Source organism: Chroicocephalus ridibundus, chromosome 8 (genome assembly GCF_963924245.1).
Source record: "Chroicocephalus ridibundus chromosome 8, bChrRid1.1, whole genome shotgun sequence".
Classification (NCBI taxonomy): Eukaryota; Metazoa; Chordata; class Aves; order Charadriiformes; family Laridae; genus Chroicocephalus; species Chroicocephalus ridibundus.
The window spans coordinates 53,343,695-53,367,696 of record NC_086291.1 but is presented as its reverse complement, the minus strand read 5'-3'; the positions used below and the strand labels follow the sequence as shown (position 1 = coordinate 53,367,696).

Genomic DNA, 24,002 nt, shown 5'->3' with positions numbered 1-24,002 from the left:
ACAACAACAAAAAAGTATAATTTGACACCTAAAAAAGGCAAAACCCAAGCCACACTTCACAGAAAACACCGAGAGTTGGATGGCTTTGGCCAGGAGGACACCTTCCTCCTGCAGACACGGTCCGCAACCTTGCACCGTAGGCGGTGAGATAAACGAGCAGCGGGATAAACGAGCAAGGCAGCAGCATTCTCCCCATTCGCAGGGTAGGACACTTGCTTAACACGCACCAAGGGTGCCAACAGTGTGGCCCAGTGCCTGTCTTCTCCGGAGGGAACCTCCACCATAAAGGTTTCAAGGCCACGCTCACCTGGTCCCAGCACTGGTGGTGGTCCAAAGTTGAGCGGGACATTGGGCTATGGAACTGGAGAGGCCTCTTCTAACCAGCATTACTACAAACATGCAACTACCCCTATATTTGAACCGTGAAACCTCAGTAGCACATACGATTTCCAGTAAACTGCTCCAAGAGCATCATGGGCACGTCGATGCTTTGAAAATGCTTCAAGAGCAAGATTTTGGGAGTGTTTCCACGAAGTTCTTTAGCTTCTGCCTTATCAAGAAGAAACAAATCGTACTTTATTTGCCAGAATGGCATGAAATCTCATCATTGCAGACAGGTGCTGGAGCAGCAGCTCAGTAGCTGGATCACTGTAAGCATACTTGGCGAAACCCCTGTCCTTTTTAAAAGGTCACATCCACATTATTACAGTCGTATTTTCCCTGGTATTCATGAATAGCTACCTACTCCTGCATAACATTTTTCCATCCTTAGCCCTCTTATACTTTAGAAAATAAGATCAATACGCTTCTTGCCGTTTAAAAGACGGAGAAATGGAAGCATGGAAAGGACCAGCGTAGCCAAGGCCACCAAGCAGGCTAGCAGCAAAGCCAGGAGCGGCACTCGGGCCTCTTCAGCTCACATACCCACACCAACCACTTCTGCTTCCCAGCAGGTCGGTCCTACAAAGCACTCCCTGCAACAGTCACCAGCCCCTGCAGAGCTAGCACCCACCTCGTCTCAGCTGCCTTCATGCAGGCTGAAAGGAACCTCTTGGCAGGAAACGACGGCAAAGGATCGCTCCAAGACTGGCTGGGGAAGAACAGGGACGTTTGTGGAAGCCACAAATCAGCCCTCGCAGCATCAAGCAGTGCAGACAGAGGCCAGACAGGCATCTGCTCGGATCTGCGCTGAGCAAAGCTAAGTGGCTCGGATTATTTCTCCCCTACAGGGGCATGCGGTGCATTAGCAGAGCTGGGTATGCGTGTATGCATGGGTGGGTCAACACCGCAAATGCTCGGCACGGTCACCAAAAAAAAAAATCTTCTCCCAAGTAGCTCAAATGGTGCTTTGTGCATTGCTGTCCAATGCTGGCTAAACTACAGCTGTTCAAATCCAAGAACAAGGGATAAGCCACAGAACTAACATTAAGACCGTATTCTCCATAGGCAACTCCGGTTCTCATAGAAAGGAACTTGCACACTTCAACCTTCGGCATCAAGAAAGTAGTACAGGAAATAATGTGAAACGAAATTTGGGATAACAGACTGTCTACCCCCCTGTACAAGAGAAAGATGCCCACACATCACCAAAAGAGTCATGGTGGTTTAAAAGCAGGAATATAATAAATAGCATTAACTGTAATACACAGTCAAGGCAACAACAAAAAAAAAAAAGCAGCCAAGCCTGGAAAGAACTGGCAATGTACTACTTTTCTATTTCAAAACAGACTGCATAAAACCCCAAGCAGCTTAATAAAGCACTGCTTTGAGGGGAAAAGCCAAGCTTCCACCGAGAGCTCGCAATTCATTTTGTCAATACTCAATACAGAGCTCAAGTTTAAACAAATATCTATAAGCACGGGCCAGTTCCATCTAGTGGCATGAATAAGAAGTTTATTCATGTTTATAGCACCAGGCCGCCAAGAACGTGAAGTAACAAGATCAAAGCCACCCTAGGGTCTTGCCCTACATAAACAACATAAATAAAAAAGCAAGCAAGACAGACGGAAAGAAGTGCCATCCTATGCTACCTCAGTGATTTCAGTGCCTATTTATAGGTAAAGAATAAGGCTACCTATAACCAAGCTCTAACATGACCATCAGCATTTCCACAATACAGTCCAGGACAGGATACTAGAACTATTTTAAAAAGACCTGGCAGCAGGCAGGCATACACTTCGCAAGCTTTTTTTATTTTTCTCCTTCTTTTTTCTTAAAAATTCCCACCTGCACTACAGCACACAAACAGGACTCATATCCCTATACAGCACAAGGGTGACACAAAACTCTTATCACGTCCTTGAAGCCACCCGCTGACAGCGCGGTGAAGACCTCCACGCTGAAGATGTGGTTCCACCAAATCTCCCCTCCATTTTCCCATATTACTCCATGCAATCACGACTCTGCACATACAAGTTGTTTCACTGCACAGGCAATAAAATCCTCCCCATTAAGTTTTTTCCTACAGCGACTTGAGAGGAGAACAACCCATTAAACAGAACAGCTACCGGAAAAATCAGAGACCACCAGGGACTTAGGTGTAACTGTTCTCTGAACTGACTAGATCTCACACCGACAGCTGAAGTCACACGTACTTCCCGAACAAGCTTCTTGTACACGCAAATATATAATCTACAAAACTGCTGGTCCCAACCACCACTACGAGTCGCCGGATCAGCTGCTAAGAGGTGAAGCAGGTCTCAGGTGCACACAGAATGCTTACACAAGGATTTCCAAAACCCATTTAAAATCCCTGCAAACACCACGTTACATTATTTTTAGCCTAGGCTAAAAATAGCAGGCATCGGTACTGTGCATATATTTAAACTCCCGGTATATGCAGGCGCTTCTGGACTGCAGTAATTAGAGCAGAACTCCAGCCTGCTCCCTCCACCTCGCGTTTGTGCTGCAATGAGCATCTTCAGACAGTGCTGGAATTTAAAGCGACAGTCGAGGGGAGACCCCCCTCCTAGAGACGGTGTAATATATTTCCCCACACACACACTTATAGCATTTGAAATCTCGAACTCCCACGTACCCAAGACGGGACTAGACTCAAAGTGCTCTTTTCTGGCTCTAGCTCAAGGCAACAGGACTAGACAGAAAGCACTGCAGGGGAGGCAGGAATTGAAATCCCAACCGAATGGGGGGGGGGGAAAACAAAAAAAAAAAAAAAGAACAACTTGAAAGAGATGTCAGCAACATCAAATCATTGTGTGATTTAGCCTCTCCCCCATACAGCAACACCACCGTTGCTCACCTACGTTGACAGAAGAGCATCAACTCCTACTTTCTGCCTGCGGGCAGCAAACGTGTCTGCTGGTAGCCTGCGAGCAAGGTGAATTTCTGTCTCCTTTCAAGCTGCTAAAACAAAGAGAAGCTACTTAAATAATGCATGGCTTGTGACAACCAGCAAAATGAAAAGCTAAAAATTCAGCCCTAAAAAAAAAAAAAAAAAAAAAAAAAAGCAGCACAACAGAAGGGAAATAAACCAGCCCAACTTAACTGGCGAGCATTTCATTGAAACATTTCAAAGGGTTCACGGTCTTCTGGGGGCTGCTCCTTGAAACAGTCACTTCGCAAAAGCGGGGAGAGTTTCACAGCGGTTGATCGTGTTAAGCGGCATCATCCCAACCAAAAATTAGAAATCCCCTGATCATACGCCCGACGAGAACCACCGTGCACAAACAAGCCCTATTTGCCACGCACAAGGCAGCTACCGCCAGTGCCTCGCACCTCGGAAAGGAATAAAGGCAGAGATTAAGACGTGGCTGGCACGGAGGGCTAACCACTGCTCAGACAAAAGTCGGAAACCACGCCAAAACCAAAAAGCCTTACCCCTGGCCTCCTGAAGACAGCAGTGCCTCGCAGGCAAGACCACCCAGTTTCCAGCAGCGCATCGGTTTGCTATGAAAACAGCACAACCAGATACAGTTATCACACAAAAGCTCCTCTCAGGAGCACAGAACGGGGGTAGAATTATGACAACTGCACCCATGTAGCTCTGCCACAAATATTTGGACCCATAGTATGTGCTGGAGAGGAACAACAAACCAAAACATCATTTAATAACAGAATTAGATTATAAGTTTTAAAACACTCCCTAAATGTTTCACAAGACATGAGCAGCTGGCTTGGCTTACCAAAGGATTTTAGACAGACACGTACACCCTCTAAGAAGGGGAAGACAGGATTCCTGAGACCTGAGAAAGATCAAGGAACAGAGGCCAAAGTAAACAATTTTTTCTCCATTAAGAGACAGGTAACACAGTTCTACCACAGAAAGTCAGAGAACTGATTTTGTCCCACCAAAATATAAGACAACGTAACACCCGATGTGTTTTGTGGCAAGTAAAGCAAACCGGAATGTTTACCTGTCCGTATGTACAAGACAGCCAATACACGCACTGTGCAGAAAATATCTCAGAAGAGCACCGACTATTTCTGCAGCCACACCAGCATCCCAACCAGCTCCAGGAGCAATGCTCCAGGCTAGAACGTTATTAAGATGGACAAGAGGGACAGGGAGTCTTCAAACTTCTCTGGCAGCAACCACAACTTTTAGTTATCTTACAGAAGTTCCCCATTCCTCACCGTCTTGTACCCAAGGAGAAAAGCCGCACTGTGAAACACGCGCTGAACCAAGCGATGCCCTTTCCACCAAGGCTTACCATTGGTGGGAGCTCTCTTGATGACCGCGGGTGCTTAATGCTCACTGCATCGATGAAAAGCAAACTACGAGTTCGCTAAGGTGGGGTTGGCTGGTTTTACTAGAACCTGCTTGTGGCTCGACCAAGGACCAAGCGCTGTAGCTTCCTGCAGAGCTTCGCTGTGCATTTTTAACAGGCAATTCTCAGTCACCTGCGTGTCCAAGAACACATTAGAAGATGTTTTGAAAGGAGAGGCTATGGATTAAAAGGGTTTGAGCTACATCTGTGTGTCATTGCTGCGGTCTAATGTAAATTGCTTAGTCAGGAGCAATTAAGAGAGCAGATTTTTAGGGATTACTTGGGTTCAAATCCCTAACTATACTTCTCCCATTTTGAAAGTCAACTTAGGACTTAGAGGAAACATCTCGACTGTCTGTACATCACAAGACTTTCAGTTAACCTCACTTGCAGTTCATCATTCCATTAAGGTGACAGTATGATTCAATCATATTTTTTTGAAATACCCAATCTCCATTTTTATTGCTTCTATTACACAAAATACACGAGGAAAGAAATCTGTCCAGTTTCATCTTACTCACCTAACATCTGGCCCCCTACAATGACACCAGTTTTCCTAGCAAAACCTACCTCTGCTCTGCGAGCTCTTCTCTAAAATGTAAAACTGTTCTGAACCAGATGTACGTGTTCTCCAAAAATGGGCAACTACTAATTCAACTCAACTGTAAGCTTCTGATGCCTTCAAGTTATTCCCTGACGACTGGCATCAAGGTCAACTGCTGGACATTTCACTGCCTTATCACAACCGCCCCCTCAGTCCTTCTGCTAAATAACAGGGCTCCGTATTGTCACATCTCTCTGACCAGCAAGAGACTGCTAATTTTGATGTATGCAAAAAAAAAACCCCCATGCTGGCTCAAGAGGTGGGGAGCTTTAGATCCATCGTTTGCTTTCCCTATCAAATCAAGCACTAAAAAAAAAAAAAAAAAAAAGTTAAGTTTAAGAAGTCTGGTTGGAAAGGGGAGTTAATGCCCTTGCCTTGAGTAGCTCATTTTGAAAACAAAGTGAAAATTCGAGGCTTCGGGGGGCAGGAGGCGTCTCTCCAGTTTGCTCCTGTAAAGGATACTACTCTGCCTGCTTCAGACTTCTGGCATGTGCAGGATCATATAAAGTAATCCCAAAATCCAAAATGGTCCTCCCACATCACAGACAGAGATGCCAACTTGGCATTTCATGCTCAAGCAACAATTCAGGCACTGGCAGCTCAGCACTTCACCACGGCAGCACGTACACACAAACCCAACCTCTTTGGGCACACAGCCTATCTCCCAAACCATCACTTTAAAGAACTGTTTTGCTCTGATTTTGTGGCAGAAGGGTGGGGATGAACGGAAGAGCATGTGAAACCATGCGATTTGCAACTTTGCCACTTCCAGAGCGAGTTTTACTTCCAGTTTTCTTGCCCTGAACTCACATGCATCCCAAGAGCAGGTGGCAGAGGCTCCTTTCTCTGGGCAGCACCGTCATTAAACCCACTGCTGTCTGAAAGAGCTGGACTCCACGGACTACCAGGTGCTGCACATACTTGCCAGGGCTCTACATAATAAGAATTGCAACTGTCTTCTCTTCCCCATCAAGCCAGCGGCCACATGGAAAAGAACAAGAGAAATGCCCTCCGTGCCCCAGGATATACATATGAGAGTGCTCCTCTGTTACTTGTGCTTCATAGAGCTCTCCAAGGGAAAGGACGCAGCATTTTGTCTCCAAATCCTTAGTATTTTGTCTCATTTTCTCTTTCTTTTTTACGAGATGCCGAGTGTCACTTTTAAAAGGTATAACAGAACAAAGAAAACCAAGTGCAACCTTTTAAGGAGCTATTTAACAAGTTGGATGCACATCTGCAGGAGACTTCAGGTTCCCATCCTAGCACCGTTTTTCACCGGAGAAGAAAGAGGGAAATAAAGGAGTTCAAGGTTGCTGGGTAGAGTAACCCTCACAGGCCACGGCTTTCACCTAGACGAGCCCCCAGCAGCCTGCTCCGCTCCCAGCTATTTGCGGTGGGCAGCGGGAGGAAGAAGAAGAGGGACAGGCTGCACAAAACCAGCAAAACACTGTTAAAAGCGGCAGCGAGGGACAAACCAGAGCGAAGTCAAGAAGGCTGGAAAGCACAAAGAGTTAGTTTTAGTTGCAGTAACAGTCAGAGGACTTTTAAATTCATGAAGGATTAATAGGTTGCGATGGCATCCTAGATGTTAAGCTGATGCCCAGCAGACCAGCTCTGGAAACAAAGATCTAAGCTGCACTTGGGAAGCTGTGTTCCAGAAAAAATCCCTAATGCACTACCAGGAGCAAATGTGGAAAGGAACAGGGGAATTTTTTAATTTTATTTTATTTTAAGTGTGACCTGAACCCATCACAAGAAACTTTGCTTTCAAGGATGGCTGCAGCCTGCAAAGCACACCTCACCTCATTTCACAAAGCTGCTGACAATACAAAAGCTAAGACTTGACCTTGAGGTGGCACAGAAGGAAAAAAAAAAAAAAAAAAAACCCGACTTATTGCAATAGCCCACCTTAGCAAAAAGGAAGGTTTCTGTGTCAACCTGCACAGTATTTTTAGAAGTATCGACTTAAAAGTTTGCCACCAACCATTCAAGGTGTCAAACATCCCAGAATTAGGGACTTCCAAAAAGAATGACTTCCCAGGTCACATATTCCGGTTATTACAGCCGTACCCTTTTTTTTGAACCACGTTAAGCATCTGCATTCGCCATAATTTCCAAGGTCAGTGGCCAGTGCTGGCCAGAAGCTGTGGCTTCATGTTAAGAAGGTTTTCAGAGCAAGACCTGCTTAAGATGGTCACATTCCCACACCGCAGCTTGTCACCTCCTCTCACACTGAGCTCCACCAGCATTTGTTACAGCTTTGAAAAGAAATGCCCTGGAAAACTTTTTTGTAGGATTCAGATCAGATACCTTCTCTCCTCACACATCCACCACAGCATAACTGGGAGAACAGAAATAGGATGCTAAAATAAACTGCAAAAAGGGGGAAGATCTTAAACTGCAGCCTAAGAGTTGACGCTATGCGACCCCAGCTGAGATGCCTAACTAGCACTCAATCTATATGTGCTTCTAGTCCAAGATCACACGCTGCTTTTGAAAGATGCTTTTACACATTCAACTGAAGGGCTTAAATACATACAAGAATCGGCTTCAAGCCATAATGAGCCAAGAGGCCAAGTTCACTCTGCAGTCAAGAGTCTTCAACTGCCTTAACTACAGAGAGTAAAATACTGATAGAAACCTTGTAAGGCACACACAATACCTGAGCAGCAGGTTCATGCTCTGCACCCATTCCTGCTGGAAAGAGTAAAAAAAGAAAAGCTGCACCCAAAAACTGCTGCACAAGAGGGACTGCCACCAACCCGTCTGAAGAACGGAAACTATGTCCTATGCTCAAGCACCACAGATAACCAGTTGTTACAAGATTTTTCAAGCCAGCCAGCAACTGCTTTTGTAAAACCAGGTCTGGTTTTGTTTGCAGCCAAGTGTTGGCCCTGTGGGCAACCGATTCCAGGCCAGCAAGCGGGCTGTCAGTGGCAGAAACCGAGGGCAGCCTTCCAGGCTCATGACAGTTGTCCAGTCTGACTTCATCCACGCCACGTGGCAGAGGCCATGGCAGGGTTTAAGCAGAATGTGTTAAAATAGCAGAAAAAACAAAGAGGTTGTATCTATCTGAGGTGAGCACAACACTACATCAGAACCGGTAACAGTGAAACCGGATCATGGCCAGATTTAGAGGTGCTCCACATCCAGCATGATTCTTTTCTGAAGCCTATTAAAGTTCACAAATGAATGAGTTATCGGCTAGCCAGCTAAAAAGCAAGGAAAGCAGCACTGCACATTAATTCTCCAGGTCCGGTCACACAGATTTAGGAGACTGCAAGGTACCTAAAAATTTCACCCCAAGGATAATGAATATTTTGCATATGCAAGACTACGAAAACCACTACAGGCCACAGCTAAGAGGTTACACAGGCTGCAGTCAGTCCATTTGCTATGGATGCGACTGTTTCCAGGCTGCGAATTTGCGTGCCTACCCCTTAGTCATCGCAGTCAAGTGTCCAACACTGTTTAAGCTTTCACATAGCAGAATATAAATTCTTTTCCCGGGTGTTGCAACAGTACAACATCAAACAGATTATTTAACCATCTGGGACGGAGGGTCAGTAAAAGCAGCCACAAACTGCTAAACAAACACAAAAACATTAAGCTGAGGAGCGCTCTTCAGACACTGTGCTCAAGTCAGAGGTGTGTCCCAGCTGTCGCGGGCTGGTCTGTGCTAGCCATGGCTGATCCGAGGGCACCTCCCAGTTTATACACAATAAAGCCTGCTCCACTACAATAGGATTCCGGTTTAACAATATAGAGAGAGGACATGAACTATTTACGCTAGCCAAGTTACTGCTAATGAGTCTTGCCTGTCTTGTTCATCTGTAGCTGGAAATCCTAGCAGCAGGGGAGGTATGAAACGCCCTACGCCGCTGGTTTCCTGCAAGGGAGAAAAAGCTTCTTTTCCTGCCTCCCCATTATGCTGCTGCTGTCATCTTCCTCAAATCGCATTACAGCGTGCTACAGAGAGAGCAGGGAGAGGAGGAAAGTCTTCCAGGCAGCGTCGCCGCTCTGCTGCAGGCAGCTGTCAACATCGCTGCCTGTTCCGCTCTGCTATCCCACTGTAACATGTTTATCCAACATTTTGAACCTCCCACGGGTGTGTGGGTAGGCTCTCCTTCTGCTACCGGCCATCAGGTACCTTCAAGGAAAAAGGATCTGCAGGAAGCATCAGGGAGAGGTTTCCCTCCCCCCTCTATCCAACATAAAAAGGCATCACATCTTCGGGACGGTATTTGGAAGCAGAAACGTAAATCCGTTCCTAATTCTGGTTTTGCAAAGGCTGCAAAAAGGCAACTGCTGTGTTCCTTTCGCCAATTGAGAAACAGTAACAGCAGCGCCCACAGCTTGGTAAGGGCACGTCGGTATTGACAAAGCAGTACAGAAGTGTGAGAAGTTATTTAGACAAAATATATTACTTGAGGCCATTTTCCATCCTTATATTCCCCAAACAAAGATTCTAGCTTCTACAAATCTTGATGACCTTCCACTACAGAGTAATATCACACAGTGCCTCTCCAGATCTTGTCCAAATGTTTATCTAAATAATGCAAACAGTAGCTTGGCCTCCTTACAGAGGTAAGCAGACCAAGTGTGAGCAACACAGCACTCGTCCTCAGAAGCCAACTGAAAACATTTCGGGTCACCCTGACACCTACATACGCTCCCAGATTTATTTCAACTCATCAACTCTGCTTCTCGTTACGAGTGACGACGACGACAGCCTCCAAAAGTCACCCTGTGAACAGACAGGCACTGTCGGCATCAGCAAAGGTCTGGCTCCCCCAAAGCCAGCAAGGAAGCCACGCTTAATTGAAATTTCCCCCAGCGTGGGTCAGAAACACTACAAGATGGCATCGGGACTTGGCGTAGCAGCTGCCCGGTGTTGAAATCTTTCCCCATAGCCCAGCGCTTTTTCCACTTATATTGGACAATGACAATTCCCCTCGTGAACACAGGGAAGGAACCACAGCAGCGCTGGTAATTAGGAGAAAGGTGTCATTCAGAAGTTGTACGATTTCTAGTCCTCAGCAATTAAGCTTTATCAAGGATCGTTACAAATTTAAAACCATGGCAAGCTCTTAAGCACTGACCCTGAGGAAAAACATCACTCCGGAGATATTCCAAAATCAACCTGAAATTCTATAAAAGCGACACAAAGGCTGCTGAGAACAAGATTATTCCAGCTCAGTAAAACATTCCTTATTATCTCACATCTCAGTGCTTTGGCAAGGATACCTTATTCGTGGCACCAGGACACTGCTAAGTGGCTTTTTTCTCTTTTTCCTGTTCTTCCTGCCTGTCCCTCCCCGATTTCCCAGATTTCCCTGTCCCCAGTAACCTGTTTAAAAGAAGACCACCCTACTTCTCGTCGACCAATGCTGATCGGGACGTTATTCAGCTCAATTTCAAACACAAACTACCACGTCAGTAAACAGGTAACCTTATCTCCTGGGCTGCTACTGGAAGACAGCTAGTGTGCCCAGTAAACCCCATGTTTCGCGTCTTCTGCTGCTCGCTGTCTTAAAAAAAGGCACCTACCCCACTGGGGACAGACCCTACTGAGAGAAACTGAAGTTACATGTAGCAGCTTGAAAAGCCCACCCATCGACCAAGGCACGCATCACACAACACTGTTATTTCAGCACACACACAGATGTCTGAGACCATTAGCACCCCTCCTTTAAGTAGTTAAGGAGATGTCTGAATTTAATAATTTAAATGGAGACTTAAAATATCTCCAGACCAAATCCACGTGCAAAAAGAAAAAAACACCCAAGTTTCTGACGAGAGGAATTAGCGGCGCAGTTCTGACTGTCCCAAAAAGAACGCAGCCGGCGGCAAGCCCCGACGCCCATGGCCGCGCCGAGCTGCCGGCACTATGACACAGTAAACCACTCACAATGACTTTAAAAAGAAATAAATAAAAATAAGACATCCATTCCAAAATAATGAATGGGAACTTCTTCCAGCAGGCACTAAAAAACACCCAAAGGGTTCCGCGTCTCTTGCACTTGGGTTTGTGCCACTCCGGCTTGCTAATCAGCTCCTGGCCCCCGAGATACGCTTCCTGCCTCTCTCCAGCTGCGCAGAAGTCGCCGGAGTTGTGTGCTTGCTCCACCTATTTTTGCCACAGGTCTTTTTAGTAATTTGTGTCCAATTTCAAAGCACAAGCAGCGATCGCAGCTCGCCGGCGGCAGTAACGCCCACTGCATTCTCAGGCAGACAAAGCATGGACTACCCAGGAATTTGGACTTCCGAGGCAGCTTCTGAAACACAAGCCCAGGAAAAGGCTGCCAGCACTGTGCTGGAAACCAGAATGTACCTTAACATCAGTAAAGCCTGCCCCAGCTGCCCTTCCAGGAACTGTTCTTTGTGCCCTGACTTAGGCAGTTGCCTGAGAAGGATGCCTGCAGTCAGGCTGACAGGAAAACATCCTAGGAAAGAAAGAAAAAGAGACGGAAGAAGGCTCATTACCAAAATGCAGCACTACCAAGTGGGCTGAATGTCTCTACAGATCTTCAGGAAGTGGGTCTGAGTGCTTTCCCAAGTCGTGGTATTCCAGGCACAAACTCCTGTCAAGATGATTGTTTATTAACATCTAGTCACACCATGCAGACACCCAGCACATGAAATCTATTAAGATGTTTACAATATCGAAAGGCCTGGTGTAAGGCAGTGGAATTTTTGCACGGCATTCATCCTAGAAATGAAAAGCTCAGATTAAAGCTGTAAACCCCACAGTTCTGTAATTAAAAGCTGTCCCTGCAATTCTACTAGTCCTAGAGAAAACGGGTCCCACCATAGGGTTTGCACTGCACGCTCCGACAACATGGTACCCAGACGGGGACGTACCAGAACCTGCTCCAGATTTGGATCTGCAGAGTGGTGGATCTCAAACATTCCCTCTCACCTTCCAAACTGAAGGTCACTGAAGGAAAAAAGCTCTCGTGCCATCCTCTCTGGAAGTGGGAGGCCACTTTATATCTGAGCATGCAAAGTCCTGTCTATCCACCTGACCAGGGACTCCTGCCTTCTCCTCCATTGCTACTGCTGGAAACCTGCAACAGCTCCAAAGTACATTGATTGAGACAGCAGAAATTCTAAGAAAGAGGAAGCAACCACTACATAGCAGAAGAGAGAAACGGGGATCTGCTTGTAGGTCTTAGCTCTAATGCTGCCCATGCCTTTCAGCCACCACGGCAATTAGCTATTGCTTTTAGGATCGCTGCCCGAAATAAAGCAAGAGGAGTCTGCTGTTCTGTAGGGCAGTCACTAAGCTGGAAAAGAAACACAAGGAGAGACGCTGTGAAAAAGCACACAGACAACCGAGCTACAGTCCCTCAGCATTAAGCCTCGACAACGGGAAGAAAAGTGCACAGCAGCAACATTAGCTTTTCTTTTTTAAAAAGCATCAGAGGTCTCAAACCAGTGACCGAACAGTAACGCTTCACGTAAGAAACTGAACTTTGTTTGACGAGCAGTAAGGAAGCTGAATAGAAACATCGACAACTAAACTTATTCATATGACAGCTACGTTTCTGGTGTAAGTATTTTTCAATAAGACTCTAAGGTCAGGCACTAGAAGACGTTCAAAGACAACGCTTCAGGTCACAAAGAGGAGGCGAGATGAAAAGAAAAACCTCCTGGGCCACATTCGCAGGCGCAAGCGGCCGTTACCCACCCAGGAGCCGCGCAGGGGTTCCGGCGAGCGCAGCTGCAAAGCCAGCGGGTCTGCAGGACAACAGTGACTTTTTAAGCCGACCTACATTTTGCCCATCCCAAACCGGCGTGCGGGAGCGCTGCCTGGGCGAGCTCTCGCTCCTCTCTTCACACGCTCGCTGGAGTTAGCTACAGCTCATTAGTCTCCAAATACTTTGCGTGAAAACCTGACCTTCCTCCAGCTGTTTGGGGGAACGAGCTCTCCCCCACCACGCCGAGCTAGCACTCAAATCAACAGAGAGAGGGGAAGAGGAGGAGGATCTCTTACACACATCCCTCAACTCTAAGGACAGCTGTGTTTTGGGTTTCTTTTCTGCAGCAGCTCCCACAGCAGATGCCTGAAATGTCAAGATGTCCCAACGGCACCAAGTGTTTCCACAACAAGACGGGGGTCAGAAGTGAAGAACAAGCTTATTTCCGCCTTTCCCCACCAGCTCCGGAGCCGACGCTATTTTTCCACCCGAGTATAAACACCCAGCCCAGGTTATACCTGAAACCAGCCGGGGAAGGGACCCCACGGAGAGCAGCGCCGGGAAATTGTACCCGGGTGCCCCCCACCCTCTTTACCCCTCCATGGCAGGGGGACACACGAGACTTCAGCAGGACACCGGGGCCGGGAAGGAGGCGAGGGCCTCACCGGGGCCGGCCCCTGACCTCGGGGGGAAAAGGGACCGGGGAAGAACCGGCCCTAAGCGGAGGGAAGGGACCGGTCCTGAGGTGGGGGGGGACGACGACGCCGGCTCTGAGGGGAAGGGGGGACCCGACCCTGAGGGGGAGTGAGGGGAAGAACCCAGCCCTGAGGGTGGGATTCCGGCCCTGAGGTGTGGACAGATCCGGCCCTGAGGCGAAGCGGGGGGAGGGACCTGGCCCTGAGGGAGGAGAACGATCCGGGCCTGAGGGAAGCAGGGGGAAGGACCCGGCCCCGAGGGGGGGGGAACCCACGGGGCAAGACCCCAGCCGAGGGCGGCAAGCGGAGCCCCCGCCCGGGGGGAGGGGGGCAGGCAAGGCCCAGGGGACGAGGCAGGGAGCCCCGGCGTGAACCCCTCCCCCGCCGCCGGGCGGCTACTACTGCTGCCGCCGCCGCCGCTCTCCTCGGGCGGCGGGAGCGCCCCGAGCTCGCGGGGGCCGCGGCCGGCACTCACCGAGCCCGTCCGCCGCCCCGCCGGCCCCGCTTCATTTAGCCGCCGCTGCCCGGCTCCTTCCGGCCTGCCCGCCCCACGTGACCACACCGCCCCGCACCATAGAGAGGAGCGGCGGGGAGCGGGGAGCGGCGAGGGAGAGACGGGCGGCCCGAGCGGTCCCGTCTCGGCAAACCTACCATAGAGGCGGGGGAGGGCGGTCCTCCAGGCGGCCCCGCCCCCTTCCGGACGGGCGGTGGTTTGGGGGAAGGGGGCGGGGCCTGAGGGGAAGGGGCGGGGCGAGGAGCTGCACGTGGTTCCGAGGGGGGGGTCTCTGCTGGGGGAGGCAGGTCCCCTGTTGCGGGGGGGGCTCTGCGAAGCGGGGTCAGGTCTCCTATAGCGCTACAGGTCCTCTATGGGGGGGCAGGTCCCCTATGGGGTGCTCTGCCATGGGGGGGGTGCAGGTTCCCTATAGGGGTGCTCTCTCATGGAGGGGGGGGGGTGTCAGGTCCCCTATGGGGTGCAGGTCACTATGGGGGGGCTCCCCCAAGGGGGGGTCAGGTCCCCTATGGGGTGCAGATCCCCTATGGGGGTGCTCTACCATAGCAGGGGGGGGTGTGCAGGTCACCCATGGGGGTGCTGTGCCGAGGGGGGTTCAGGTCCCTTATGGGGTGCGTGTCCCCTATGGGGCTGCTGTGCTGGAGGGGTCAGGTCCCCTAAGGGGGGGCTCTGCCAAGGAAGGATCAAGTCCCCTATAGGGCTGCAGGTCCCCTGTGGGGGTGCTTTGCCATGGGGAGGGGTGTGTAGGTCCCCTATAGGGTGCTCTGCTGAGGGGGGGTCAGGTCCGCCGTGGGGTGCGGGGGTGCCGTCCCACCCTGGGGGTGAAGCTGCTGGAAGGGGAACCCCGGCACACGGCAGCCCCTGTGGGCCGGGAGCCAGCCCCCGCCCCTGCCCTGGGGTGACCTCCCACGAGGGCTCTGTGGCCTTTTGGAGGCGTAGAATTGCGGTTTTGGGGTGCAAAGCGGCGCTAGAACAGAGCCCTGGGGCTCCCTGTGCTCCCATCGCCTGCAGGCCGGGGTGGGGGGGTGTCACTTCCCCCCTCACCAGCGTTGCTAATTAATCCTGAAAGTGTGGGTGAAGCCAGGAGCTTTGTGTCTCCCGTTGTTGCTCACAAGGACTCGGGTCGGTCCATGGACTCTTCTTCTCGCCTCCCTGGGACCCTTGAGCTGCGTCCCTCCCAGCACCGGATCGGCGGGGGCTGGTTCCCGTCCCAAAAGCCCCCTAAAATCCAGCAACACTCAACCCCCCCCACTCCTGGCCACGGGACAGAGCAGCTCTGGGGACAAGACACCACAGTGAATTTTTGATTACATTAATTTCTCCTTTGATACCTGGTTACGGGGAGCTGAGCCCCCTGGAGAGGGCAAGGCTGGGCCACGTCCCGCTCCCGTGAAGCCTCTGAGGTCAACCTGGAGAGACCCGGGAGATGGAGAAAAATAAAAAAAAAAGAATAGTAATTAAAAACAAATGTCATAGAAAATGATCGGTCTGCAGCAATACACGTTATGGACGGAGCGGGGCAGGTGCCCAGGACAGCGGGAAGGGCTGGTGGGGACAGAGGGACAAATCCCACCTCCACTGAGGCTGGTCCCCCCCTTGCTGTGCGTGGGGAAGGAAAATGGCTTTTCCAGGGAGCAGAGAGCTGATGACGATGCTGATGCCACCCTGTCCCACTGCCAGCCCAGCGCCGGGACAGCTCAGCCGGCAGCTCCCGCTTCTGCAGGTCGGGGTTTCCTCTAACAGATCTCCCCGGAGCAGCTCTCGGCAAGGGAGGATGGAGCCGAGCCACGTGTGTCTTGGTGCCCTGCCCTCCCAGAAATGTCACCACCCAGCCCGACATCTCTGCAGAAAGCACCAGTGACCTCTTGGTCACCTCCTTCCTCGGCTGCACCCTGGCCACCATGTGCGTGGTTGGGCTGGTGGGAAACATCTACACACTGGTGGTCGTCACCGTCTCCACAAGGTGCCCCATCTCCATGTACATCGTCACCTTGGCCCCAGCCAATCTTCTGTACTTACCCGCCATCCCCTTTGTGGTCTGCACATACTTCGTGCAGGACTGGTACTTGGGAGACCGGGGCTGCAGGTTCCTCTTCAGCCTCAACCTCCTCACCATGCATACCAGCATCTTCATCCTCACCATCACGAGCACCAATCTGTGGCCGTCATCAGGCCTCTGGACACCCTGTGCAGGTCAAGGGACCACCAGTGGGTGGTCACCTGCCTGGTGTGGCTGGTGGCCTTCCTCCTCGCCATGATCCTCGTCGACCTGCACACCAGCCACCGCAATGGGGTGACCAAGTGTGTTGTGGCAGGGTCTCCCTCGCTCTCCAGGAATATTCCTCTCCCCGCTCCCTGCATGGCGACCGCTGTGGCTCAGCCCATATGGTTTCCAGCCGCAGCCTGACCTCCGCTCCGGGTGCCAGCCCCTTCTGGGTCTGGGATGGAGATCAGCAAACTCAGCACGACGCTCCCGCCCCTGAAGCAATCCTTCCTCTTCTGCAGGCCATAAAAACCAGGTTGTGGTGCAAGAAAAACATCTGTCCCTCTCAACCTGCTGGCGGCCGAACTCCTTCCCGTCATCTTAGGTCCAGCCGCGAGCTCTCCGGGCGGATTTTCTTTTATTGCACGTCTGTGTAACACAGCGGCGCCCTGGTCCCACGTCAGGGGCGTTTATTCTCCAAGCAATAAAATAATCCCACGGCCAAGGCTGGCAGAGGGTCCGCAGGACCGGGGTGGGGGTGCGTGTTGTTTGCACCGTCCATCCAGCAGGTAGATGAGAGATTGCAGGAAGGGGTTCTATACATTTCTAATCCCATTCTGATCTGGTTTCAAATTAGCACGATCAGAAAGAGAGGCAGCATCCTCCCCTCCTGCCCTCCATCCCCCGCCTCCCGCCCCCGATTTATTTAATCTGTAATTATTGATGGGGGTTTTGGTTTCACCCTAAGCCACACGGGAAGAAAGGCTGAAAAGCGAAGCGAGAGGGAGGGTTTTAGCCAGGCATCAGGCTGTAAGGCACCAACAGAAGATAGCAAGAGGTTTTCTTGCGAATTAAAACCCGTTCTGCCGCGCTTTTTTAAAGCGGAGGGCGGTGGGCAGCGGCTTTCCCAGGCGGGCAGCCACGGGGACACCGGGGCAGCAGCAGAAACCAGAAGAGAAATCGCCACCGCGAGACCGGTGGCTCCTGCTCACCGCGCGCTTTGTACGTCCTGCGGCAAGAGGAGGAGACCGGAAATTTTAACTTGAGGAATGTAATTGGTACGCCAAGCTCCCATCGAAGAGACAGTCTTGAGTTCTGCAAGACTTCTCGAGAGAAATATTAATTTTTTTTATCAGGTCTTCAAACAGAAGTCCTGCAGCAGCCCCTCTACAGCGCACCGAAGGCACCGGAGCGGGCTGCAGGAACCCTCCGTCTCTCTTAGCTACATCTGCACACCAACGGGATACCAGCCATCAGGAACGCTTCCCAAGAAGTATTTATTAGAGGAAACGCAAAGGACCAGCGTTTGGCAGAGCACGGAAGGACTGATGGCATTCCTTGCTCCAAACCCTCCAGCAGAAGCCGTCCAGCCCCTGCTGCCGGCTGAAACGAGGGGGTGGACGAACCCAGCTCCGCTGGTTTGCTCCTTGCGTCTTAGTGCATTCGATCGCATTGGGAAGTTATCCAAAGAATAAAAAACATTATTGAATTATCCCTCCTTTTTTTAAAAAAAAAAAACCAACAAGATTAAAGAAATCCCAGCTTTCAGAGCGGGAAGGCTCTGCTGCAGCGCGCACCGATGCTGAGCACCGAGCGATCCCTGCCGGCACCGGCCTCGGACTCCCATCCGTCTTTCTCCACTTGCAAAACACTGCTAATTAGGAAAAAAAACCCCAAACAACACCCAACCAGGAAAGCAGAGATTCATCAGCGTTACCGAATCTTTCTCCGACTGTAATTAAGGGGGGGGTATGTGTTATAATTTCTTTTACGAAAACTGAGGTTTTGGATAAAAACCAGGGCAAATAATAAGGTAAGAAGGGAAAAAGATACAAGCTGGTAATGAATCAGTTAAAGAATGAATGAAACAAAGCGTTCTACCTGGAAAGGAAGCCTTACCTGGGCAGCCCGTATAAATCCGTTACATCAGCTGCATTTCCAGACCTCGTCCCCTGCGTCAGCCCCCACAACCCCAGCCCCCCGCAGAGGGGCAGCCTGAGCCGCTCCTGGGAGCAAAGCTCGATCGCCGAGAGCAGCGCCAACGGCAGGACGGCTTCGCCACGCTCCGCTCTGCCTCTGTCAAACAAACTGGATTTTTCTTAAAATCTTACTATTGTGTAATGCTACATCATCTTCCATCAGAGCGATCCTGTTTTTGGTTGCTGCCATTAGCGCCCTGCCTGTATCCTCCACCCCCCCCTCCAGCAACGCTAAGCGCAGCACTACCACGCTCCGATTACGAGCCCATCAATTTTCCCGTGCCTTCCATAAATGTTTTAATAAACAAAATAGCAGACACCAAGAGTTTAAAGTTGTGAGTTTATTGCATATGTAACAAAAATGAACATGACCTCCTGGGTCCAGCCTACTATACAATCACTGTTTATTCCAGCTGGTTCCATAACCACATTAAATAGAACTAGTATTTCTTTAAATACTTTGATTTAGACATAAAATGAAACATTAGTGTACAACTTTCACAAAATAAATCTGCAATAAAAACAGTGGGAAGAATAACAAGGATAGCAGCAATACTTAAAACATGACATTACAAAATAATAAATTAAAAAAATACATTATAAAGTGGTTGAGGAACAAAAAAATTAACAAATTAAAACCAGATCCATACTGTGTTTCTGGGAACTTGCTGTGCCACGCGGCCCTGAACCTGGGCACCGGCTCCAGAGGGCCCCGGTGGCTGGATCACTAATTTACAAAATCTGTTGGATTTCACAACCACCTCGACTTGAACTACGTACATACCGCTGAGCAAACGCTGATTTCACCGTCTGGAGCTTCGAGCAGCCTTTTCCGAAGCAGGGTCTCCTCTTAACATTTAATGCCCAAGTTAACGCTAACATTCATAAAACAGTCTCGTTTCTTCCCGATTTAAAACACGAGCAAAGTGGTGGTTTCCTACATCCCTGAGCATAGAGTATAGGCTGATGAGCAGTATCAGGGCAAGCACTGAAGGGCTGTGCCAATGGACCAGCTTTTAGGTTTGCTTTTAGGACAGGAACAAAAAGACACACTGTACCTTGTATTTCCTTCGGGTCAGATCCAAGAGTATCCGCGTACAAGGTGGAACACGAAATGACGAAACGAACACCAGACTCCATGTTATTCTTTGGGCAAGTTTGAGAAGTAACAACCAGTTCAAGTGCTGGCAGACCGAGTGGGAACGAACACACGAATTCAGACAGCTGAGGTTATCCGAGCAGCTCCCGAGCCCTCAGAGACTCCACGGCTCAAGCCACGCGAACTCTTGTCGGCATTTCATCCTTCCCTGGCCTTGGAACCCGCCAGAGGAAGAACAAGCCGTTGCTTTAAACCCATTCTGCCTCAGTTCTTTTATTTTCCTCCATCCATCCAACCAGCTTTAAGGCCTGCCTCAAATGCATGTACAGAACGATACAAAAAAAATGTCTTCATCGTCACCGAAGTGGCACAAAATCGCAAAGACAACACGATGGGAGAGGTGGTGAAGCTGTTTAGAAGAGAACTGAAATAATCAAAAAGACAGTGCCCCGTTCTCGTTACTGTCAGCATGGAGGAGGTACCTTGACAAGGGCTTTTAAATACAGCAAAAGACAGACGGACTTTTCAAAACAACAATCCTTGCCTATTCTTATGTTGTGCATCCAATAAAACACTGACCTAGCAAAGACATTAGGAACTATCATTCTATGTCAACTGCACCGTTGACATAAAGCTACTTGACCTATAGATCTCCAAATCAAGGGCCTTCGCCTTCATCTCGCTTGGTTTTTACCGAGCCACTTGTGCTGCACGTAGAGCTTGCGGGATAGGATTTTTGGTAGCAGTGGGCTTTAGTATCTCTTTTTTTAAACTCTTTTAGTGAAAAATCCACATGAGACTGCATGCAAAGCTTTTGGGCAATAATCCATTTTGTGGTGGTTTTTTTCTTTTCTCCCTATCTGACTGGTTTATTGCACATTCAAACGTACTGAAAGGATTAAATACACTCTATGAACAGGTACGATTTCACAGCCATTTCGAAAAGCCAGGGCTGTGGGGATTCTGCTCAGCCCAAGACTGTACAGGTGCTTCTCTGCAGACTGTTGCATTTCCTCTCTTTTCTCCAAAAAAAAAAAAAAAAAAAAAAAAAAAAAAAAAAAAGATAAAGAGTCACATAGTTTCATTTACATCCCAACAACCAGTACTGCAGAAACTGGTCCCCAAGTGCTGAAATATTCCTAGAGAACGTGGGTCTGAACACGCCTCTCCTGTACAGTCTTGGAGGACGAGCATCGTTAGCCACCCCGTGCAAATCTCACAACACGGTACGATTTTACACCTCCAACGCAATCCTTACTCCCAACAACAAATCACAAGAGTTATGGTCAATGGAGGGAAAAAAAAAAAAAGATATCCCACAAAAAAAAACAAAACAGAGAAAGATGCCAGGGTTTTGACAAGTGTCTACTTTCTGTCCTATCACAGTTTAAAGCTATTATCAAAGTCAATTAAAAAAAGACAAAATAGAAGTATTCCAGTAGACATCTTCTAAGAACGATCTCTTACCCACAGCTGAATTTCAATGCACTATTCCATAAGCATAACATCTGTTAAGTGTTTCAGAAATGAATCTCTAAAAATCAGGCTTGCCAAAGAAAAAAAATCCCATACAGGCAAGTCTGCTTTACTTAAGTTTAGACACGTTTGACAGACAACTGGGTCTTTCTGAAGCCATGTTATTTGTTAAAATACTGTCTCATCTTGGTGTGCAAACTGGAAGAAAATGTTAGTGATTCAGGTATTTGATTTGCTTTTGTTTCCCCTGGGAAGCTGTTTTAGCAATGTGTTAGAGAGCAAACCTTTTAATATTAGTTTCAGATATTGGAAAAAATAGCCTTATATGGCTCTCTGGAGAAATTTTTATCCCTACAGAACCGAAGTCATAAATTCTTTCAATAGCTTTTCATAACATTTAAAATGTACTCACTGTATAGTTACCCTTTTACCTCAACCTCCAAATAAACCTTTCCCAAGGCCAAAACCTGCCGAACAGAAGTCCGCTCTGTTCACTTGGCTTTCAGCGATTTCCATGTGGGTCTCAGAATTTGAAGTCACACAAACACATCTCGGGTAAAACAGTGGCACAGAAATCACAGCTTTGGGATTGAAGAGGTTCTCATCCTCTGTCTCCTCCTTACAAGGCTTCTCCGCGAGGTACTTACATCTGAACGAACTATGGAAAGTAATTCTGCAGGAGGAAATAATTGTTCTCGTGTGCAAGCAATTAGATTTCAGCCAGGACAACCAAAAAGAAATCACACAATACCATTTAAGCTGTCCCAGATTCCTTCACTTTTCTCAAGGTGAGCCACAGCTTCCACTGGGAGCTTCCTGCTAAGGCAGAACTTGGATTTCTTTACCTTTCAGTTAAATGTTCATATGGAGGTATTTTCTGCTAGAAGTTGACTTTTTAAACAAGTGTTTTAAAATGTGCAATGCAAATTGTGGTGCCAGTCAGACACTCTGCACCTGCCGGACTCTACAAGGGCTCAAGCTTGATTTAAGACAAACTAACCAGGTACACCTACCAGCTGCAAGTCCTCAGCAAATTAAGCTCATTCTTAATTACACTTTGATTCTCCTATTAAAAAAAAACCCACAAGTCACTGACCCTATCACAATATGTGTTACAAATCTAGCAGAATATCCCGTGTAACCAAAGCCAAATGCCGAACTTGGCTGTATTTCATTTTATGGGGAGGGGGATGGAAGAAGAGGGAAGGGGTTATTGTAACAAAGGGGAGAAAATAGAGTTGGAGACCACCAACAAAAGCCCCTACCCCCACCCTCATCCACCAGCGGCGGAAGGGAAACAGCCCCATCTCTAAGTTGTCTAGAGTTCGGATGCTTCAGACAGCTTAGCAGGAAGTTCGCAGCAAGCCTCTTCTAGCTTTTGATTTGGTGGTCCATGAGCTAGCATCTGTTTCCTTTGGTTGCTTTTTCACTCCACAGCAAACCCACATGTCTCTTCCACAGCTGTCAACAGCTTCTCATAAAGCTTCTCGTATGACTCATAAGGCGGAATGTCAATCCGGTTAAAGCTAGAGATAAAATAATAACACATTGCAGAGTACGCATCTCAAATATTTATTGGGGAAAAAAAATAATCTAGATCAGCTACGTATAGATAGAATTTGCGCAAATCAAAGAAAACCTCAGCCACTTTGGTGGCCAAAGGAGACAGGATAAAACCCAAGCGTGCTTCTGCAGCAGGAATGCACAACTTAATAGGGTAGTATTGGGGAGGAGGAGGCAGGTGGCAGATGCGGGAGACTTGGAAGTAAAGCAAGCCCTCAGACGGGCGGGCTCCCCGCTCTGCCTGCAGACAATCTGCGCCCCTGCTGAAGTGATTTCCTGCCTCTGGCAGAGGGAGACTTCCGTACGAGAGGTCAGCTCTGTGCTGCGCCCTACCAACAGCACACTCTTCCTACCTTTTACATCGGACGACTGTTCTCTGTAACCCTGGACGAGGACTCACCGCTGTGAGTAATTTCTCAGCGAATACTTTTGCTGAACATGTAGAAATAAACTTACAAATATCTCACTATCCAGAATAATCAACTCCGGGATAAACGGAAACCACAGCTAGTGCAGAAGGCAAACGTAGCTATACGAAGAGAAGTCGATTATTTTGCTGGCTGCAGAGTACGGATATTTCCAAGCCAGCGGAGCACACGTGGATTCACCTGTGCATATCACATGCCTTATCCATAGCTGGGACCAACAGAGATGACGCCTTTAAAGCAAGACAAAGGGAAAGCGAGCACTGACAACGCGGAATGTTTTCATCTTACCAAGTGTGGGCTTTTGGAAGGTTGTCTGTGTTTGCATCTATTAAATGGATGGTAAACAGTCTGGGTCCTGCAGCGCCTGTAGAACCTTACAGACAGACATTCTAGTTAATGCACTTCAACAAAACATCATTCGTGCACACAGATTCGGCTACTTATAAAAAGGCAAGAGCGAAAAAAAATCCCCGTTCCAGCTGCAAATACAAGTGTGTCATAGGCTAAATCTGCAGATCAGATTTGCAGCTGATGAAGGGATGGCAGAAGTGACAGGGCTGTTCATGACAATTAATTTGCAGACGAGTATTTTGGAAAGCTGCTAAATTTTACATTAACAATGTTGCACTTTCAAAAATGAAAAGACTTAAGTGCAAAAAGATTTTCCTTGTAAGAGAGAACTATATATTTTACTTTGAACATCAGTTAACTGTCAGCCAACAGACGGAACTTTATCAGGAGAATCACACCAACTGCCCTGGTTTCAGCTGGGATAGAGTTAATTTTCCTCCCAGTAGTTGCTGTGTTTTGGATTTAGTACGAAAATAATGTTGATAACACATATGGTTTTAGTTGTTGTTAAGTAATGCTTAGCTTAAGTCAAAGACTTTTTCAGCTTCTGATAGAAGCTGAGAGGGAGCATCGACAGGACAAGCTGCCAAAGGAATATTCCATACCATCGGCGTCATGCTCAGTGTATAAATGGGGGTTGGCTGAGGGCAGGGATCAGGAATC

At 48.6% G+C, this 24,002-nt stretch overlaps 3 protein-coding genes across 7 annotated transcripts in view; 1 reads left to right on the top strand and 2 right to left on the bottom strand.

Annotated features, from left to right (window-relative positions):
- The window catches only part of RNF216 (ring finger protein 216), an 82,820-nt gene extending 68,454 nt beyond the window's left edge, over nucleotides 1-14,366 (bottom strand). Inside the window, exon 1 of the mRNA XM_063344289.1 lies at nucleotides 14,205-14,366. The gene's annotated coding sequence lies outside the window, so the exon portion shown is untranslated. The remainder of the gene's footprint in view (nucleotides 1-14,204) is intronic.
- On the top strand, nucleotides 13,406-16,647 carry LOC134520143 (urotensin-2 receptor-like). The gene is given in 4 exon segments (XM_063345139.1): nucleotides 13,406-13,526; nucleotides 13,643-13,838; nucleotides 16,057-16,394; nucleotides 16,397-16,647. Coding segments are annotated over 4 exon segments (906 nt in total).
- A 4,162-nt stretch (nucleotides 16,648-20,809) lies between these two features.
- The window catches only part of SMURF1 (SMAD specific E3 ubiquitin protein ligase 1), a 45,993-nt gene continuing 42,800 nt past the window's right edge, over nucleotides 20,810-24,002 (bottom strand). For 3 of the 5 annotated variants that reach the window (XM_063343460.1, XM_063343462.1, XM_063343459.1), the window contains 2 exons: nucleotides 23,277-23,361; nucleotides 20,810-22,523 (listed from right to left, as the gene is read on the bottom strand). In XM_063343460.1, coding sequence (XP_063199530.1) covers nucleotides 22,424-22,523; nucleotides 23,277-23,361 — 185 coding nt within the window. In that variant the 3' untranslated portion in view covers nucleotides 20,810-22,423. The remainder of the gene's footprint in view (nucleotides 22,524-23,276; nucleotides 23,362-24,002) is intronic. The other 2 variants (XM_063343461.1, XM_063343463.1) reach the window with 1 other exon arrangement.